This window comes from Stenella coeruleoalba, assembly GCF_951394435.1.
Source record: "Stenella coeruleoalba genome assembly, chromosome: 5".
NCBI classification, from domain to species: Eukaryota; Metazoa; Chordata; class Mammalia; order Artiodactyla; family Delphinidae; genus Stenella; species Stenella coeruleoalba.
In genome coordinates, this window is record NC_137150.1 from 62534661 (window position 1) to 62553399 (window position 18739).

Genomic DNA, 18739 nt, shown 5'->3' on the forward strand with positions numbered 1-18739 from the left:
CATGCCAGGTATTGTTCTAAGCACTTTAATTTATCTATTTTTTTATAACAACTTATTTAATTTTTATAACAGTGAGGTAGGTATTATTGTTGTCTTCATTTTACATAGGAGGTTCAAGAGGCAGTATGTGATGAAGTAACTTGCCAAAACTTGCTTACACTTTTTTTGAGGAGCAAAGGTCGGATTCTAATGCAGGCAGCCAAGCTCTTGGGTTCTTGCTCGTAACTACCAGATCGTATCTCTTTTTCAGTGGTGAACAGCTGTGAGGATCCAGTGCAGATACTCCCCAAACCCTCTACAACACTGTCTTGACTCCTGAATTTATGTCTATTCAGGTTGCCTAAATCATATAAGGTTGGATCATACTTAGAAAGTATCAGTGAAGGTTATCAAGAGGGCACTTATTTGCTATGTCAGACCTTCAATTAAATCACAAAGAGCTCTAGCTTCTGTTTACTTAGGGCTCAGATGCATTCCAGTGTTTTAGCTATAGTGTTACATGTAATTATCCAGTGAAATATGTTGTCTTCATGGTTGGGATGTTGTTGAAAACATGGTTTTATGTTACACATTGTCTTCTTTTTTTTTTTTTTTGCGGTACGCGGGCCTCTCACTGTGGTTGCCTCTCCCGTTGCGGAGCACAGGCTCCGGATGCGCAGGCTCAGCGGCCATGGCTCACGGGCCCAGCCGCTCCGCGGCATGTGGGATCTTCCCGGACCGGGGCACGAACCCATGTCCCCTGCATCGCCAGGTGGACTCTCAACCACTGCGCCACCAGGGAAGCCCCAACATTGTCTTCTTTATGAGGGCCCAAGGAAGAAATTTCTCTCAGGTGTTAGTACCAGAAATACTTTTGCATCTTCTGAACAGCTAACTCACTTTTAGCTGATGGACAGGGAATTGTAGAGCTAATTATTGTTTCCTGGGGAGCTAAGAGCCATGATATACTAACCTCACCCTAGTTCTTAACTTAGTTTTCTCTTCAGCTCATGTTTTACACTTACACTTCCTTGTTATTTGTCTTATATTTTTTAAAGCAGCCTCAATAGTTTATGGATCAGTTTTACATATTTTATTTCATTTAATCCTCATAATTACAGTGTAAGAGAGGTAAAGTTAAGGAAATTGAGATGTAGTGATATTTCTAATACTAATAAATGCTGGGACCAACCTAAATCTTCAAGTTGAGATAATATAAATGAGATAAAATAAAATATCTAAGAGATTAAATTTTATTTAGAGTAAGAAAGCATATCTTTATAAAACAGATTATTTCTACCTAAATGGTACCTGGCACAGAGTAGCCTGATGGTTGAATTAATGAAGTAATTCTGCCTCTTGGTTTGCAGGGTGACTTGTGATCATTAACTTGAAATCTTGAATACTCTCACAGTGAGATAAAGTTGAAATGACCCGAGCAGTTGTAAGATGGATTATATAGGGAAAAAGAAAAAAAAAAAGGGGGTTTTTTCTTTCAGAAATATTTTATGTTATTCCCCAAAATGTTCCAGGGATAAGTTTTTCTTTTCTTATATGACTTGAAAAGGAAATATTTCCAACTTTATTTAATCTATTGACTGGCTGAGAATGAAGTAATTTCTTTATTAAATCAGAGCATCCAACATAGGAGACAAGATGTAGTCTAGATTATCACCAAATTAGAATCTATTTATTATTTCTTCATTTTTATCAGTTTCTTTCTTTCCTTTAATTTTTCCTGACTCCTTAGCATGTTTTTTTCTGGGCTGTGTCTGAAATGAGTACAGTATTTGTTTTGGAGGTCTCAGAAATACCAGCAGTCATAGTATATCCCTGACTGCCAAGGGGAAGGGAGATCTCAAGGGTCCTTTTCTGAGCTCTTCTTGGTCCTTTTCTCCTTCCTTCATCCAGTCATACACACGTACTCCTAGATCCAGGATTGGATATTTTTCCTGGACCATAGTGCAAATAGTATGGCTTCCTTCTCTCTTAACTGTTTCTGAAGGCTGAAGACCAGATTGTACTAGATCCTGCTTCTGCATAGGAGAAGTTCCAACATGTGTGTTCTTACTCTCTTTCCCCTCCTGGTCTCTTTCCCCACTTCTTCTACTCTCTGGGTTCCAGTAGGGGCAGAAGGGACAGGGTAGTGTCCTCAGCAGTGTAAGAAAGTTTGAGGCTGTGGAACTAGGCATTGGGTCACATGTTCCCTTTTGTGTTCTAGATTCTGTGCTCTTGTGCTTGCTTACTTCTCATCATACTGGCTTTTCTTTTTCATCATAATGTTAAGATTCTATATATGGGCCTGAGCTTATGAGTAAAGAGGTCAAATAGGCCATTTGATCAACTTTGATTCTTTGTGTCTAGGTCATCTTTCAATTTCCTTCCATTGCAAACGTGCAATGATTAAAGATTTATTAGATATAAAAATTCTGTGTTTCTTAAATACTTCAGTGTAATCACACTTAAAAATAGAGTTAAAATTTTTCTTAGAGTTTCCATAGATAATAAGATTAAAAATGATCAATTCCCTAGACTCAATTGAAGCAGAGGGATTTAAAAATTATGTAACTTAATTCCGGTATGATCTTTCTCCCTAAGCTGGACACTCTCTTTATGCCATTTCTTTGACAATTGGTTCTATTTGCATCTAGAATCTTCTCTTCTACATTCCCAAATTTTCAAAATATTTGTGATGTTGAGATTGCTTTTAAGAATGCTCAGATTGTGCATAACACAGATACTGTCTTAAAAGAAAAAGATTTACCTGGAACAAAATGTAGAGCATAAACAAAGATAAAAACTTAGAAAATATGAGAGGAGAATAGAAAAGAAGCTTCAACATATACCTGACCATTGTTCCAAAATTAAAGACTAGAGATCATGGCTAATAATTTTCCTGAATTAAAGGAAGACAGAAATTATCAGAAAGAAAACTCTTGGTGCACAACAGAACAAATCATAACAAGCCTACACCTATGAGTTTGACTATACTAAGAGTGACAGTGGCATAGCATTGCATACTGCACTGAGCGTCTTACATAGGAGTTCTGCTTCTAGCAATGGCAATGAGGACAGCTGGGAAATCTGGATAATTTGTTAACAAAATTTATATGAAAGCGTCGGAGAGCTACCAAGGGGATGAGGATCTGTGGTACCAAGATCCAGGCAGAGGAGAGAGGCACAGAAGCTGGCTCTTCCTGTTGAGATAATTGCCAACTCTGAAAAATGGCAGCTGAGGGGTTGAGAAGCTGAGCAAAACTTTAGAGCAATTCGTGATGTTGCTGCAGTTGAGTTCAAGGATCACACAAGAAGAGGGGCGCTGAATACTCCAGGCTTTTGATTGAGCTGTGAAGAGCTACACCCTAAGAATAATGCTGAATTAGAACACATGTAGGTTCATCATGGTTAAACTGCTGAAAACTAAAGACAAAAAAACTTTAATGTCATTATGAAAGAAAAAAAACCCTTCAAAATGGTAACAATTAACCTTACAGCTTACTTCTAAACAGAAATAATGGAACCAAAGACAACAGAATTGTGAAAGGACAGAAAGAAAACATCTATTAATATAGAATTCTATATACAACAAAAATACCTTTTGAAAATGATATAGAAATATATTCTAAGAAACATAAACTGAGAGAATTCATCATTAGCAGACCTGCACTAAAAAAATAACAAAAGTTGTTCTTTAGATAAAAGGAAAATGATTGAGGTGGAAAAGCTAATATGTGGGCAAGTGAATCTAGAATATAATCAATATGTGTGAGGATTGAATAAAACATGAAGAAAAATGAAGAGAAAAATATATGAAAACAATACTACATAATTGGAGAAAAGGGTAATAAATAAGGTTAAAATGTTCTAAAGTCCTTGCACTGTCTAGAAGGTGGTAAATTTATTAATTTATATTATAATTTAATAATTTGAAGATGCAGATTGTAATCTCTAAACCCATACTTAGTATATAATAGTAAAAACATATATAACTAACAAGGTAATAAATGGTGTCATGATTAAAAATACAATTTAAAAAAGTCAAAAGGAGCAAAAGGAATTAAGAATAGTTAAGACAAGGAGAAAAAATAAATGATAAATTTAAAAATATATCAGTAATTACATTAAATAGCAAACAACTAAAACAAACAAACAAAACATAATCTAGTACTCAGCCAATTTCAAGTAACTTCTTCCACTTCTAGGGTGGTCACTTAGACACTCAATACTGGCCTCCAGATACCTTTTATATTAATATTTTCTGATTGAGTACATTGGTTTTATAGTCAGTCGTCTTATTTTCGTATATTATACTGTCTCTTATGAGGGTTAAATTATAAACACAGTACATACTCTGAAATTAATTTTAACTCAATACCACAACCATTATTATACTATGATCACTGTTACCTCTGTATCATAAGTTATAGAATTTCATACCCAGCAGTAATATTATATTACTAGGATATATATGTATTTCTATTCATATGTAAGAATTCTTTTATAATGTAAAATCCTTTTTACTGCGGCAGGAACCACACTGCTTTTTCTCTGTAGGGCATACTGATCAGTGTGTAATGGACATCTTTTTTGGTTAAAATTTGGCTTTATTATCTTTCTGTGAATCTTTTAAAATCAGAAATGATAGGAAATTCTGTTTCTGAAGATCTACCTTTATTTTCATAATTTGGTCTCTGCTCACACAATTTCATTTCAATTTGACAATGCATATATATTTTTTCAGTACTAGAAAAAGGTATAAAATATCTCAAGGGTTTTTGTAGGATATTTAATGATTTGTCATTTTGCTTATACAACAGTAGCCATAATTTCAGTTTATTTTGAAAATAGGTCCAGAGTTTACTTGAACTATAATCATAATTTTGAACATTGTTTAAAAATAAGTGCTTAAATAAATGCTATGTTATTATGTGTGAATTGTATCTCAAAGCCATTATAAAACAAAATAGGTGCTGTATGTAGATGATCTTGACCACTTCAAGCTTATATCACTGTAAGCAGATATCCAAAAAGAAGGCATTATTCAGGTAACTTGAATTATATATAAAATCTGAACCAAAAATATTTCTCTTAAATCTAAAGTGAGCCTGAAGTGGCCTTTTGATAGCCAGAGTATTTGTTTAACCTTGTTTAACATCAGGATTATTATTTGCGAAACAGAAAGATTTTAATTATCAGCCATGGTTGAGGAACTTAATGTTTTGAGTTTTCTCATCATTTTCTTGGTAACTGCAAGTTAAAATTCTAAACATCAAAGCTAGGTGAAAAATGGGGCCATGCCTTTTTATTTTATCTAACTGCTATGTTGAGATATAATTCACGTACCATAAAATTCACCATTTTAAAGAGTATGGTAGTTTTCAGTATATTCACAGAGTTTAATTAAGCCATGTCTTTTTAAAGGAAATATTTACAAACTGATACTTGTATCAGGAAACAGAGTATTTTGAACATAATTTCTTGAAGATCATTTGAACTTTTTTTTTTTGAGCAGTGAAATAACTTGCATTTTGCACACAATTCAGCATCTATGATAGTAGCCAGACATGTAACAGGTTCTCAATAAATTTTAATTAAATGAGTGAAATTTGGTAAAAAAAAAAAAAAGTGGATTGTCTGTATAGGTCATATTTTCCAGGTCATATGGAGCCCTTTTTTTTTTTTTTTAACTTTTTATTTTATATTGGAGTTCAGGTGATTAAAAATGTTGTGTTAGTTTCAGGTGTATTTACATCTTTTCATATGTATTTACATGTATCTATTCTTTTGAACTTTGTTTTTAATTTTATAAATAAAGAGGCCAGCCGAAATCAACTTTGGATTTATTAAATCCCACTTATATGTAGTGGGGGGTTGTTTATTTGGTTCTGGTTTTATATTTAGTGTACAGGCAAGTGTTAGGATTGATGCTCTTGCTCCCTTCAGACAGTCTCTGAATTTGTAATTATCTCATAATCAAAGCTGAGTTCTTCACATTTTCTAATTGTAAAATTGATAGTGCAAAAAGTAAATTTGGTCATTTTTTCTATCAATTTGAAGTTATGTATGATAAACTCCGAATAATGTCTTTAATATGAGTATTAATATAAAGTGAAGTTATGTAGAAGACCTTTTTGTTGGCCCTCTTATTCAGAATGGATTTTTCTATTATACTGGTTATAAGGAGGCTAAGCTTGAAGCGATAAACATCAATTTTGACATTAGCCGTTCCAGGAAACAAAGTCAGCACCCTGGAGTATAATGCCTAAGTACAGAAAGAAACACAAGAGCCAAAACCTTGTTTTTTTGTATGTACTTTTCTTTTTCCCTCCTTCTCTGTTGATCTAATAAATATTTTCCCAGAATGACGAGAACATGTCTTAAAATTTTGTTTTATTTTTATTTTAAGGTAGAGATGCACATAGGAGTTGCTGAGTTATATTTTTCTTGCTTCTTTATTATAGCCTCTTACTGGTTAAGAAAGAAGCATATAGTTTTGCCATTAATCTTACCCGCATTGCATGCTGTAGTTTGTCACAGGAGTGCCTTGTTTGTCAACTTTTATGCTTTCTTTACTGAATTTGTAGCTCTTTAGTTTTCCTCCCCAGGGCTTTTTGTGCTGAACTGAAATATATAATTATCTTTCCTAGCATGTTGTTTTTAACAACACATTACAGGGTGCAAGGGCTAGCAAATATGACATTTTCTTTAAGTTCATAAGAGTTACTTTGTTACTCTTATTTTATCTTTCTTACAGTAAGGCTTCATTAATCTCAGTTCCTTTTGTTTGGCTACTAATTGGTAATCACAAAAATGTAATGGACTGTCAGGCTTCCCTGGTGGCGCAGTGGTTGAGAGTCTGCCTGCCGATGCAGGCGACACGGGTTCGTGCCCCGGTCCGGGAAGATCCCACATGCCGCGGAGCGGCTGGGTCCGTGAGCCATGGCCGCTGAGCCTGCGCATCCGGAGCCTGCGCATCTGGAGCCTGCGCATCCGGAGCCTGTGCTCCGCAACGGGAGAGGCCACAACAGTGAGAGGCCCGCGTACCGCAAAAAAAAAAAAAAAAAAAAAGTAAGGGACTGTTGATTACAGTGAAACTAACATGAAAAATACTCTGATAAATATAAAGCAAGGGGGAAAATGATGCAAGAATTACACTTGTGGATATGAGAAAAAAATAACTGGATATGGATTTCCCCCCAGGATATTGCAAATACTGTTTATTGAAAAGCAACATGGGGTTCTATGCAGTTGTAGCCAGTCCGTTTATCATTGGTCCCCCTTCCAGGACTTCAGATGAGGCAAGACCCCATCCCATTGCTTTCAGAGTCTTCCTTGTCCTTTTTGTGGAACTTGTCATGAAAGATCACACCTGTGGATGAACCATCTACCACTTTTCACAATTGACATGATGCACATATATAGGGATTATACATTTAGCAAATAAATAATCAGTCAATCCTAACAGGTAAGTAGAATTAGCACAGTTTTTGTATTTGAAAAAAGAATTAAAGAATCAGTGAATGATATAAGTCAATACACTGTATAAATGGAAACATGGAAAACATTTAATTTTGCCAGTCATCAAAGAATTGAAAACAATGATGTTGTTTAATTTATATATTAAACTATATGGGAAAAAACTAAAGACAATTGTCTGTTGAAACTGTTGAAATTATACATTACTGATGGCTGTGTAAATTGGTGCTATGATGATTTTTGAAGGTAATTTAGTAATACATTTTAAGTGCCACAAAATTTTTTGTATCTTTTGACTTTAAATAAATTTCTAAAAGTGGAATGACTAAGGAATTAAGCCTCCAAATGGAAAGACTATATATGTAGATGTTCATTTTGGCCTCACTCATAATAGTGAAATAGTGGAAATAAGTGATACATTACAGGAATAGTTAAATAAATTCTGATGTTTCAGCATATTGAAACATTGTGTTTAGACAAAATAGTAATTTTAAAGAGTTAAGTAGCAGCTTAGGACAATGCTTATATAATATTGGGTGAAAACAAAATTCAGATTATGTCTATGGTGAATAGAACTCTAAAATTATTTCTGGACTCTTTGCAAAAGAAATACAAAATAAATAAAACACAGTTATTGAGTGTGGTAGCATTTGATTAATTACAGTTTTTTTTGTTTCTGCAATAAAATAGTTTTCAGACATATTTTTAAAACATTGAACATTTTCTTCTTCCTCTCCCATCAATAATCACTACCTAAACCCTTTGGGAAGCAAGGGGCAAGAACTAGATAAAGAAGCAGATTGGCCTTGCAGATCAGATGGGAGTATTTAGATACCGGGAAAGAGGAAAGGATAAATTGTGAATAGTCCATTTAATTTTTTTTTTTACTTCATCATAGTCTCCGTACTACCTGCTCCCATATCGATGTTGTCTTTCAGCAGCAGTGTGCCATAATGGATTCAGCACAGGGTTTAGGTCAGAAGGCTGATGCAGTTCTGAATCTATCACTTGTTAGCTAACTGATTTTCAGCAAATTTAACTTATTCAACATTTTTTATTTGTAAAAAGTATTGGGTGAATTAAGATAGTATATATAAGAGATTTTTCAAAATATAAAGCTCTTTGCAAATATTGTTACTATTTTTAATAAACTTGCACGTAAGTTGAAATAGGAAAAAGATGAGATATACTTAGTAGACTGAATTTAATGGGTGTTTGGAATGTTCCTAAAAGTATTTTTCCCCATTCGTTGCAGGGATCTTTTATTTAGCCAGGTGTATGACAAATTAAGTGAGAATTCAGTGGCCAAAGGAGTGTTTTTGGAGTGCCTTGAACCATATATTTTAAGTGATAAATTGGTGGGGATCACACCCCAGGTAATGAAAGACTTGATTGTTCATTTCCAAGATAAAAAATTGATGGAAAATGTGGAAGCCCTCATTGTACATATGGATATCACCAGCCTAGACATTCAGCAGGTGAGTTTATAGGCAGTCTACTAATTTATGGAATAAACATCATTCCTTTATTGAATATATTTATCTGACTCATCGGGCCTTACTTTGTCTTTCATCAACCCTAATTATTTTTTAGCACTTTTTGGTAAGAGGTCTCATAAACTTATATTTGTCAATATATTTCTTAGGAGTGCTCTTTACTTAAAGCTAGATTAGGAACTCCTGTAAGCCAGTAGTCTTCAGTTTCCTTGACATCCCCCAGAGCTCTTAGCACAGGGTTTATATTTGGTAGTTGCTCAGCAAATGCTTATTGGCCTATCCTTCTTCACCAGTTTGTTTGTTCACTGCTACAATTTTCATCCTGCAAGTGAATTTCAACTATAAGCACTTCCACGTGAAAAATAGAATACTTTTAAGTGTATGATGCCATTTTTTTTGAAAAGCTAGTTTATATGTTCAGAGTTGATAACTTTCATACATTAAGTTTTGAAATGCAGAGCATAGTATAAGAAGCACACTTTAGGACATCTTAGCATGATCAGCCAGCTCATTGATAATATACCTCCAGTATATCTGAGGTCTCCACAATAAGTTTTAAGTCCTTAATTGAGGAGCAATATGTATCTGACCTAAGACACTTCACTCTTAACTCTTCATTTAACTCTTCAGTCCTAATGCTGAGCAAAGGCACAAAGGTACCAAGGTGCTGAGCCCTATTGAACTAAAGTACGGTGGCTTACAAACTTAGAAGGACCGTTTTTTGTTTGTTTTTAATGTGCACAATCACATGGAAATGAAGGGTTTGGAAAATGTTTATTGTTTTCTTCATGGAAGCTCTTTATGAATGGCTGTAAGTTTGCAAAGGCCAGGTCCTCTTTACATATGCCTTTCTGTCATGTGGGTAATTTGGCGTAATCTTCATGTCTGACAATAGGTCTGATGATGTGAGAGCATGTTATCAATCTAGCTTTATTTACCTATCACTGATATAAGAGAAATTTATAATTTCTTCTCCTTCCAACATTTTTAGCTTTTTCTCCAACACTAGGTAAATATTCTCTGCTCTTTTTCATGTTAAAACAACAGTTTAAACCAATCTCCCCATCAGATTCCCTTCTCTCCGTATCAAGCCTTCCCCTCCTTCCCCTTTGGCTACTGCCATATCACATTTCCCACTTGCAGCCAGATCCCTCCCTCCCTCCCTCCTTTCTTCCTTCTTTCCTTCCTCCACCCCTTTCCCTCTTTCTTTCCCACATTTCTTGAAAGCATTCTCTAGGTTGCTTCTTCCATTTCATTCACATCCTAATAATTCTTCAGCTTTACTTTCACTAGAGTCTGTAATGACCTCCAATGCTTTAGTGACCCTGGTGGACAAGGCTTATCATAAGGCTTACATTAGCAAAAAAAAGTTTGACAATAAACAGACAAACAAGTAAACAAGCCAGAAATATCGAAAACAAGTATGTTAAAAGTCAAACAGGCAGTATGATAAAGAGAGAATGAGAGGCTATCTTAGATGGGTCAGTTATAGAAAACCAAGAAAGTAACACTGAGTCTGATCAAATCTGGAATCTGAATGACAAGAAGGAATCAGTAGGGCAAAAATCTTGGAGGAGAAGATTGTTACAGGTAAAAACAACAGCTAATGCAAAAAAAAAAAAAAAAAAGAAGATATGTGTTGGGTGCTAAAAGTTACAGATAAAAGGCAAACAGAGCTTGGTTGAAAGAGAGGTAGCCCTTTCAGGGCAAGGTACAGATTTTTCCTTTTTATTCTGAGTGCTATGGGAAATCATTAAAAGGTTTTAAGTGAGATCACTCTGATTTGCCTATAGATAACAGAATGAGGGGTGGGGGCCAAGTACAGAAGAAGCAAGGAGATTGGTTAAGAGCTGGTCCAGGAGGTAGTCCTGGCCAGAGATGATAATGGTGAGATGGAGGGAGATGGCCTGACTTTGGATACATTTTGGAGGTAGAACTGATTTGCTGATGAATTGGACCTAAAGGTGTGGAAAGAGAGAATTTAAGGCTGTTGCCTAATTTTTTGGCTTGAAAAACAAGGTGGATAGTGATTCCTTTAAGAAGATTGGAAGACTGGGGTAGGTCTAAGTTTGGGAGACAAAATCAGGAGTTGTATTTTGCCATTTTATTTTGATAGCTACTAGACATTAGGTGAAGATATCAAGTCAATGGTTGGATATATCGGTCAGAGGAGAGGTTAGGGCTGAAGCTGTAAAGAGATGTATGATCATGGCACTGGCTGAGAGGGCAGAAAGTGAGAAAAGAGAAGAGGTCCCAGAACATGCGTTGTCTAGAAGGACTCTCCCATGACACCTCACTTCCATTTTCCCTCAGACTAGTAGTTTGTTTTCCCTTTGGCTATTCCTTATCATTATCCTTTGTTGACCTCTACTCTTCCACTTCGGTCTTCTCCTGTCACTCAGTAGTATAATATAGCTCTCGTAGGAACAGTATATAGGGTACTCTATACTTAAGTCATCTCTATTCCTCATCCTTACTGCTCCTTCTGCCTGCAGAGCCCCTAGTTTCCACATCGGCTTTTGGCTCACATACATGTATCCATTAGGTCCTAACTTAAATATTGCTCCCTCAGGGATGACCTTCTGAATACTCCAGACCAAGTCAAGTTCCTTTATAGACTTACCACATTTGTAAATGAACTATTTGTGTAATTGAGTATCTTACCCAAGTCATAATTCACGCACTATTTTGTGCCCCTTCTTTTGGTGAGTGTCCAGGATGAATGGAAGTTCTGTCAGGGTAGAGAATAGTTCTGGGTTTGTCTTACCTATCACTTTATCCCCAGTGCCTAGGAGAGGACCTGAATATAGATGTTCAGTAAATATTTGTAGAACTAGTGACCAAAGGTAAGATGGATATGGAAAGGGGGAGGATAGAGGAGAAATAAAATCAGACATTGGAGGATGTTTAAAAGTAGCTATTGTACTGTTGAAAGTAACATTGAACCTACAACAGCTCTTACCCTTGGCACTGTGTTTGAGTACTTCCATTTCAGTTTTTTTCAGAGAAGGAATAAGAAAAATTAGGAAAGAGAATTTAAGATCTTCCCCATTCTTAAAGCTTTGAGGAAAGTAATTGGTGAGATTTGCTCAATTGTGTGAACCAAGTAACTTTTCCTTTTTACAGGTAGTTCTCATGTGTTGGGAAAATCGGCTATACGATGCTATGATTTATGTCTACAACAGAGGCATGAATGAATTTATTAGTCCAATGGAGGTAAGATACGTTCTAACTTATATGCATATTTAATACTGTCTATTAATGTTTTTTCCCTTCTCTCCATTTGCTTTGAATAGTTTGTTTTCATCCAATCACTTTAAAATTTCTTGTAGATTTATTAGACTTGCACCCATTGTTGTTTAGGACTTTAGATAGTCTTTAGTTTTATACCTTCTACTATTGCTTTCTTTTTTATCTGCAAAAGTAGGTATTTAAATCCCAGGGAATGATAGATAAAATTAAAAGCCCAGATAGATAAAATTAAAAGCCCATTAGACTTTAAGATTTTTTCTAAAAAGTTTTGATATTATTATAGCTTTTCCAAAAGGTATAAGAAATTCATTATATATATTTACTGTATAGGGTAATGGTACTATTGAGTAATATTATTTTGTAGATATATTCTTCTAGGGGAAGGTCCTGAAAATGGTGGGAGGTCATGATTTGCCAATTGCTAATTTGTTGCTTTTCCTATTTCAGAATTTTATAGCATTCATTATAATTTCTTATTCTCCTTACCATTAGAAGAGAGCATCTAAAAAGCATTTGGGCTTATTTTAAAAAGAATCAAACCCATCTTCATCGTGTTATTTCCCTTAAATTTATAGACAGAATTATGGGTTATGGATTGTGGGTGCATGTCGTGCCCTGCTAGCCCATTGCTTTATTACAGTGACTTCATTACCTGGATCAGAAGACCCAGGCTTCTCCTGAAGGCATCCACTCAACTTTTTTGCATATTTAATGGACATCCAAAACCATCTCCAGTATTAAGTCAGCAGTCATTCTATGATATTTCAGTCTTCTTTAAATATATTTAGCTTGGTAGGTGAATCTCCCTCTAATTCATAACTCCTTCAGTTTTGGCTCTACTTCTTGTCTCTTGGTCATTTTCCAAATGAGCGCCACAGCCCTCCCCACTGGTTTTGACCTTGACTGTCTATTTCAGATAAGTATTTTTAACATTTGTACACCTCTTAGCTGACTCTTCAATGAGGTCCATGACCTGCACGCATGCAAAAATGTTCTCCATCCCACTATTAAACCACAATTAGGAAGAATTAATGCAGTTTCTAGTTTCTCTCCAAATAATCTGTGAAAACAGATTCTAATTTGGTGCATTCTATGTTGATGAAAATGGTTGTGAGGTTTTTGTTATTGTTGCTTTTGAAGTTTTTGTTTTGTGTGGATTTTTTATTCCTCAAAATCTGGTTTGCATTTATAGCTATGCATCTCAGATGGAACACTTTTCTATTGACGTCGTCTTGTTTTGTGTTGAGTAGTTTTCAAGTTAATGACTTTCAGCAGGAGCTTGGTATTTGTTATTAAATAGTCATTTGGAGATTTTAGCAGTGGGAAGTTAGATGCATCCTGTGATTGCTCTTTTATAATTCTCTGCCTATAAAAGAGATCACTGTTCAGTGTTTAAAGTTTAGCTATTTCAGTTTAAAGAGATTTAAACTGAAAATCACAGTGATTTACCAGTGATCCTACTAAAACAGTTCATGTCCACATTTAGTCATTTCAGTTTAAGGTCCAAATTAAAAGAATCTGAAAAAGAATATATATATATATATATATATATATATATATATATATATATATATATATATATATATATATATATATAACTAAATCTTTTTGCTGTACACCTGAAACTAACACAACGTTGTAAATCAACTATACTCCAATATAAAATAAAAATTTAAAAAAAAGAGGAACTGTAGTGCCTTTTGAAATTTTCTAGATTTTCTAGAATGAAAGACCGTGTCATCATACTTGAGATGACTACCATAGTTTCTGAAATCTTTAGTTCTAGTTTTGGCTGCTTCTGAGTGCCTTGTGTTGGGAGGAACAACTTTTCCTCTACCACCTGAAACCCGAATGGTGGGGAGAGAGCTGCGAATGAACTGACAACAGGAGAAAAGACAAGGTTTATTCACAGTTGTACTGGGAGCACGCAGAAATGAGTAAATCACTGAACAACCAGAGAAGTAAAGGTTTATATACCAGTTTAACGAAATTTGGGGTGTGAGGGAGGGATTTAGGTTTTCCTTGGAAAATATGAATAGTTTTATTGAGCTTTTTGTTGCTAATGCACAGCTGGCTTTGCACCACCTCCCAGTGCTAAGGGTCAATCTTCTCCTAAATAGGAAACTCCCTCCCAGGAAGGCCAACATAGTTTTGCCATTAATCTTGTGTTTTCAGGGGCTCTGCTTACATTTAGGTGTTTGTTTCTATGGCTGCTGACTGTTCACATGTTTTCAGCTTAAAGTAATCTTACCCTTTTGGTGGGCTATTAATCCCTTGACTTACTTACTATTTTTTAAAGAATAAAGCATTTTTAGGAACCTAAGGATATCTTATATTAGAAATAATGATCTCAACAAGGACCTTCTTCTAACTGGTATTTATTAAATGGTTTCTTTCAGTGAGGAATAGAACAATAATGATTTCCCAGTGATCCTACGAAAACAGTTCATGTCCACATTAAGAGTTTTTTATATTTAATCTTAATAGCAAATGACTAATTCAATCAGAGAAAGGTGATTAATAGCATAAGATTTAGATTATTTTTTAAAATATTTTTTTAAGATGATGTTGTTTTCCTATTAATTTTTATGCAGAAACTTTTCAGAGTCATTGCACCTCCTTTGAATGCAGGAAAGACGCTAACAGGTATTAATTTTATAAGCCTTAATTTTTTTCTCTTTAAAAATATTATTTAAATAACAAAATTCACCAATTTTATGCGTACAGTGTGAACTTTGATAATCGTACATGATCATGTAACCACCACCATAATCAAATTTTAGAAGGAGCAATATAGTTCCTTCACACTAAAAAGTTTGCTCCTGTCCCTTGTACTCTAACCTTTCCCCACAGTCCCATCTTCAGGCAATCACTGATCTACTTTCCTTTACTGCTATTCATGTAAGTAGAATCATACACTATGTAATCTTAATCTTGGTGTTTTATTTCTTTCACTTAGCTTAATGTTTTTTAAATTCATCCATGTTGTTGCATATATTATTTTGTTCCCTTTAATTGCTTAATGGTATTCCATGGGTTGGATGTACTGTTATTTGTTTATCTGTTAACCAGTTGAAGGACATTCGAGTTGCTTCTGGATTGGAGTTATTATAAGTAATGCTGTTATGTTTGCGAATGAGTTTTGTTATGTTTTTAATTAAACTTTTTATTATGAGGAAATTATAGATTCACATGCAGTTGTATGAAATGACACAAGAGATCCAGTATACTCTTTACCCATTTTCCCTCAGTGATAACATCTTGCAAACCTAAAGCACATCCAGACATTCACAACCAGATATTCGCATTGATAAAGTCACGATACAGAACAGTTTCATCACCACAGGTGTCCTTATGTTGTCCTTATCCTCCATCGCTGACCCCTAGCTATGAGTAAGTTTCTGTATGGGCATATGTGTTCATTCTTCTTGGGCAACTACCTAGAATGGAATGGATGGATTGTATGGTAAATGTATGTTTTACTTTCTAAGGTACTACTATTTGGTTTTTCAAACTGGCTGTACCATTTTGCATTCCCATCAGCAACATATGAGAGTTCTGATAGCTCCATATCCTTGCAGGCACTTGGTACTGTCAATCTTTTTACGTCTTTGAAAAATTTTATCCCTTCTAGTGGATTTAAATTTTTATTTTCCTGGTGGTTAGTGATGTTCAGCATCTTTTCATGTGCTCTTGCCCATTCACGTATCTTTTTTGCGAATCATCTGTTTAAATCTTTTAGCACTTTTTAGAAGGGTAGGGAAGAGGTGTTATTTGACTTCATATTATTGAGTTCTAGGCATGTGAACACCCCACCAGAGCCTGTAAGAGTTCTTTATGTAGTCTGGATACAAGACATTTTAAAATATGTGTTTCGCAAAAATTTTCTCCCAGTCCATTGCTTACCGTTTTGTTTTTTTAACCATGTTTTTCAAAGAACAAAAGTTTTTACTCTTCATGAGGTCCATTTTATTTATTTTTTTTTCAGTAGTTTTAGACCTTTGATGTTCCGGTTAAGAAATCTTTGTCCAACTCAACATCATAAAGATTTTATCCTTTGTTTTCTTCTAGTTTTAACACTTGTATTTAGGTTTATAATCCATTTTGAGTTAATTTTCATATATGATGCAAGGTCAAGTTCAAGGGCTTTTCCCTGTATAGTTATCGGTTCCTTTACCATTTTTTTGAAAAGATTATCTTGTTTCTATTGAATTACCTGTACACCTTTTTTGTAAAAAAAATTTTTGCTAAAAATTGATTTTTGCAAAAATCAACTGACCATATAAGTATGGGTCTATTTCTGTGCTCTCTGCTATGTTCCATTGGTCTATATGTCTGTACTTATGCCAATAATATACTGTCTTGGTTGTAACTTTGTAGTAAGTCTTGAAATCAGGTACCTTAAGTCTTCCAACTTTTTTTTTTTTTCCAAAATTGGTTTAGCTAGTCTATGTCCTTTGCCTTTCTGTATGAACTTTAAAATTAACTCAGCAGTTCTTTTTAAAAAGCTTATTTGAATTTTGTTTGGGATTGCGTTGATTCTATAGGTTAATTTGGGGAGGATTGCTATCTTAATGCAGAGGCTTCTATGAATATGATATATTTTCCATTTATTTTGGTCTTTTAAAATCAGTTTGCTTTCTCAACTTCTGCAGAAAGACAGCTGGATTTTGATAAGGATTGCTTTGAATTGACAGATCAATTTGGGGAGTGTTGCTATCTTAGCATTATTACGTCTTCCAGTCCGTGAACACAGTATGTCTTTCCATTTATTTGGTCTTGTTTAATTTCTTTCAGCAATGTTTTTGCAGTTTTCAGTGTACAAGTCATATACTTCTTTTGCTGAATCTATTCCCAGTTTATTCAGTTTGATGCTATTATAAATGGATTTTTAAAAAAAATTCCTTTTCAGAATGTTCATTGGTAGTGTATAGGAATAATTTTTTTTTTTTTAATGTCCGCACCACGCAGCTTGTGGGATCTTAGTTCCCTGACCAGGGGTTTGAACCTGGGCTCCGGCAGTGAGTGCTGAGTCCTAACCACTGGAATGCCAGGGAATTCCCAATAAAATTGATTTTTATATTGATCTTGTATCCTGCATCCTTGCTGAATTCATTCATTAGTTCTAATTTTTTTAATGGATTCTTTAGAATTTTCTCATGTATAAGATCATGTCATCTGTAAATAGTGTTAGTTTTACTTCTTCCTTTCTAATCTGGATTTCTTTTATTTTTATTCCCTAACTGGCCTGGATAGAACCTCCAATACAGTGTTGAACAGAATTGGCAAGAGTGGACATCCTTATCTTTTTTCTTTTCTCCTAAGGGGAAAGCATTCAGTTTTTCACCATTAAATATGACATTAACTGTGGATTTTTCATAGATTGCTTTATTTTGAGAAAGTTGCCTTCTGTTCCTAGTTTGTTAAGTATTTTTAACATCGAAGGGTTGGATTTTATCAAATGCTTTTTTCTGCATCTATTAACATAATCTTGTTTATTTTATTGATACAGTTTATAAGCTTGATTGATTTTTGATTTCTGTTAAGTCAGTCTTACATTCTTGGAATAAATCCCGCTTGGTCACGGGGTATAATCTTTTTTATATGTTGTTGGGTTGAGTTTGCTAATATTTGTTTTGAGAATTTTTTATGGCTATCTTAATAAAGGATATTGTTCTATAGTTTTCTTTTCATATCTTTTTTTTTTTTTGGTCTTGGTATCAAGTATACTTGGTATCTTGGTATACTTGCCTCATGGAATGAGTTAGGAAGTGTTCACTCTTCTGTCTTTTGGAAGAGGTTTTGAAGGATTCGTATTAATTCTTTAAATATACAGTAGAATTCATTAATGAAGCCATGTGAGCCAGGGATATTCTTTGTTTGAAGTTTTCAAATTACTAGTTCAGTCTCTGCTTGTTAAGTCTATTCAGATTATCCATTTCTTCTTGAGCCAGTTTTGGTAGTTTGTGGATTTCTAGGAATTTGTCCGTTTAATCTGTTGTCTAATTTGTTGGCATATAGTGTTTATGGTATTCTCTTATAATTCCTTTTATTTTTATAAGGTCTATAGTGATGTCTCTTATTACTAATTTTCGTAATTTGAGTCTTCTCTCTTCTTTTCATGGTCTGTCTAGCTAACGGTTTGTCAATTTTATTGTTTTTTTCAAAGAACCGATTCTGATTTTATTGATATTCTTTATTTTTCTTTCCTCTTTCATTTATTTCTGCTTAGTCTTATTACTTCCTTCATCTTGCTTTGGGTTTTTTTTGTTGTTTTTTTTTTAAGTTTCTTGAGGTGAAAGTCTAGATTATTGATTTGAAATCTTCCTCTTTATTAAAATAGGTGTTTACAGCTGCAGATATCTCTCTAAGCAATGCTTTAACTGTGTCCCATAAGTTGTGGTATGTAGTGTCTTCATTTTCATTCATCTCAAAGTATTTTCTAATTTCCCTTGTGATATTGGTTATTTAGAAGTATGCTGTTTAATTCCTACATATTTGTGAATTTCTCACATTTCTTTCTGATACTGATTTCT

General features: G+C 34.4%; 1 protein-coding gene across 6 annotated transcripts in view; it reads left to right on the top strand.

The window, feature by feature from the left end:
• VPS8 (VPS8 subunit of CORVET complex) overlaps nucleotides 1–18739 on the top strand; it is a 315789-nt gene that overhangs the window by 120261 nt on the left and 176789 nt on the right. For all 6 annotated transcript variants that reach the window (XM_079921327.1, XM_079921325.1, XM_079921329.1 and 3 more), the window contains 3 exons: nucleotides 8711–8933; nucleotides 12078–12167; nucleotides 14798–14849. In XM_079921327.1, coding sequence (XP_079777453.1) covers nucleotides 8711–8933; nucleotides 12078–12167; nucleotides 14798–14849 — 365 coding nt within the window. The remainder of the gene's footprint in view (nucleotides 1–8710; nucleotides 8934–12077; nucleotides 12168–14797; nucleotides 14850–18739) is intronic.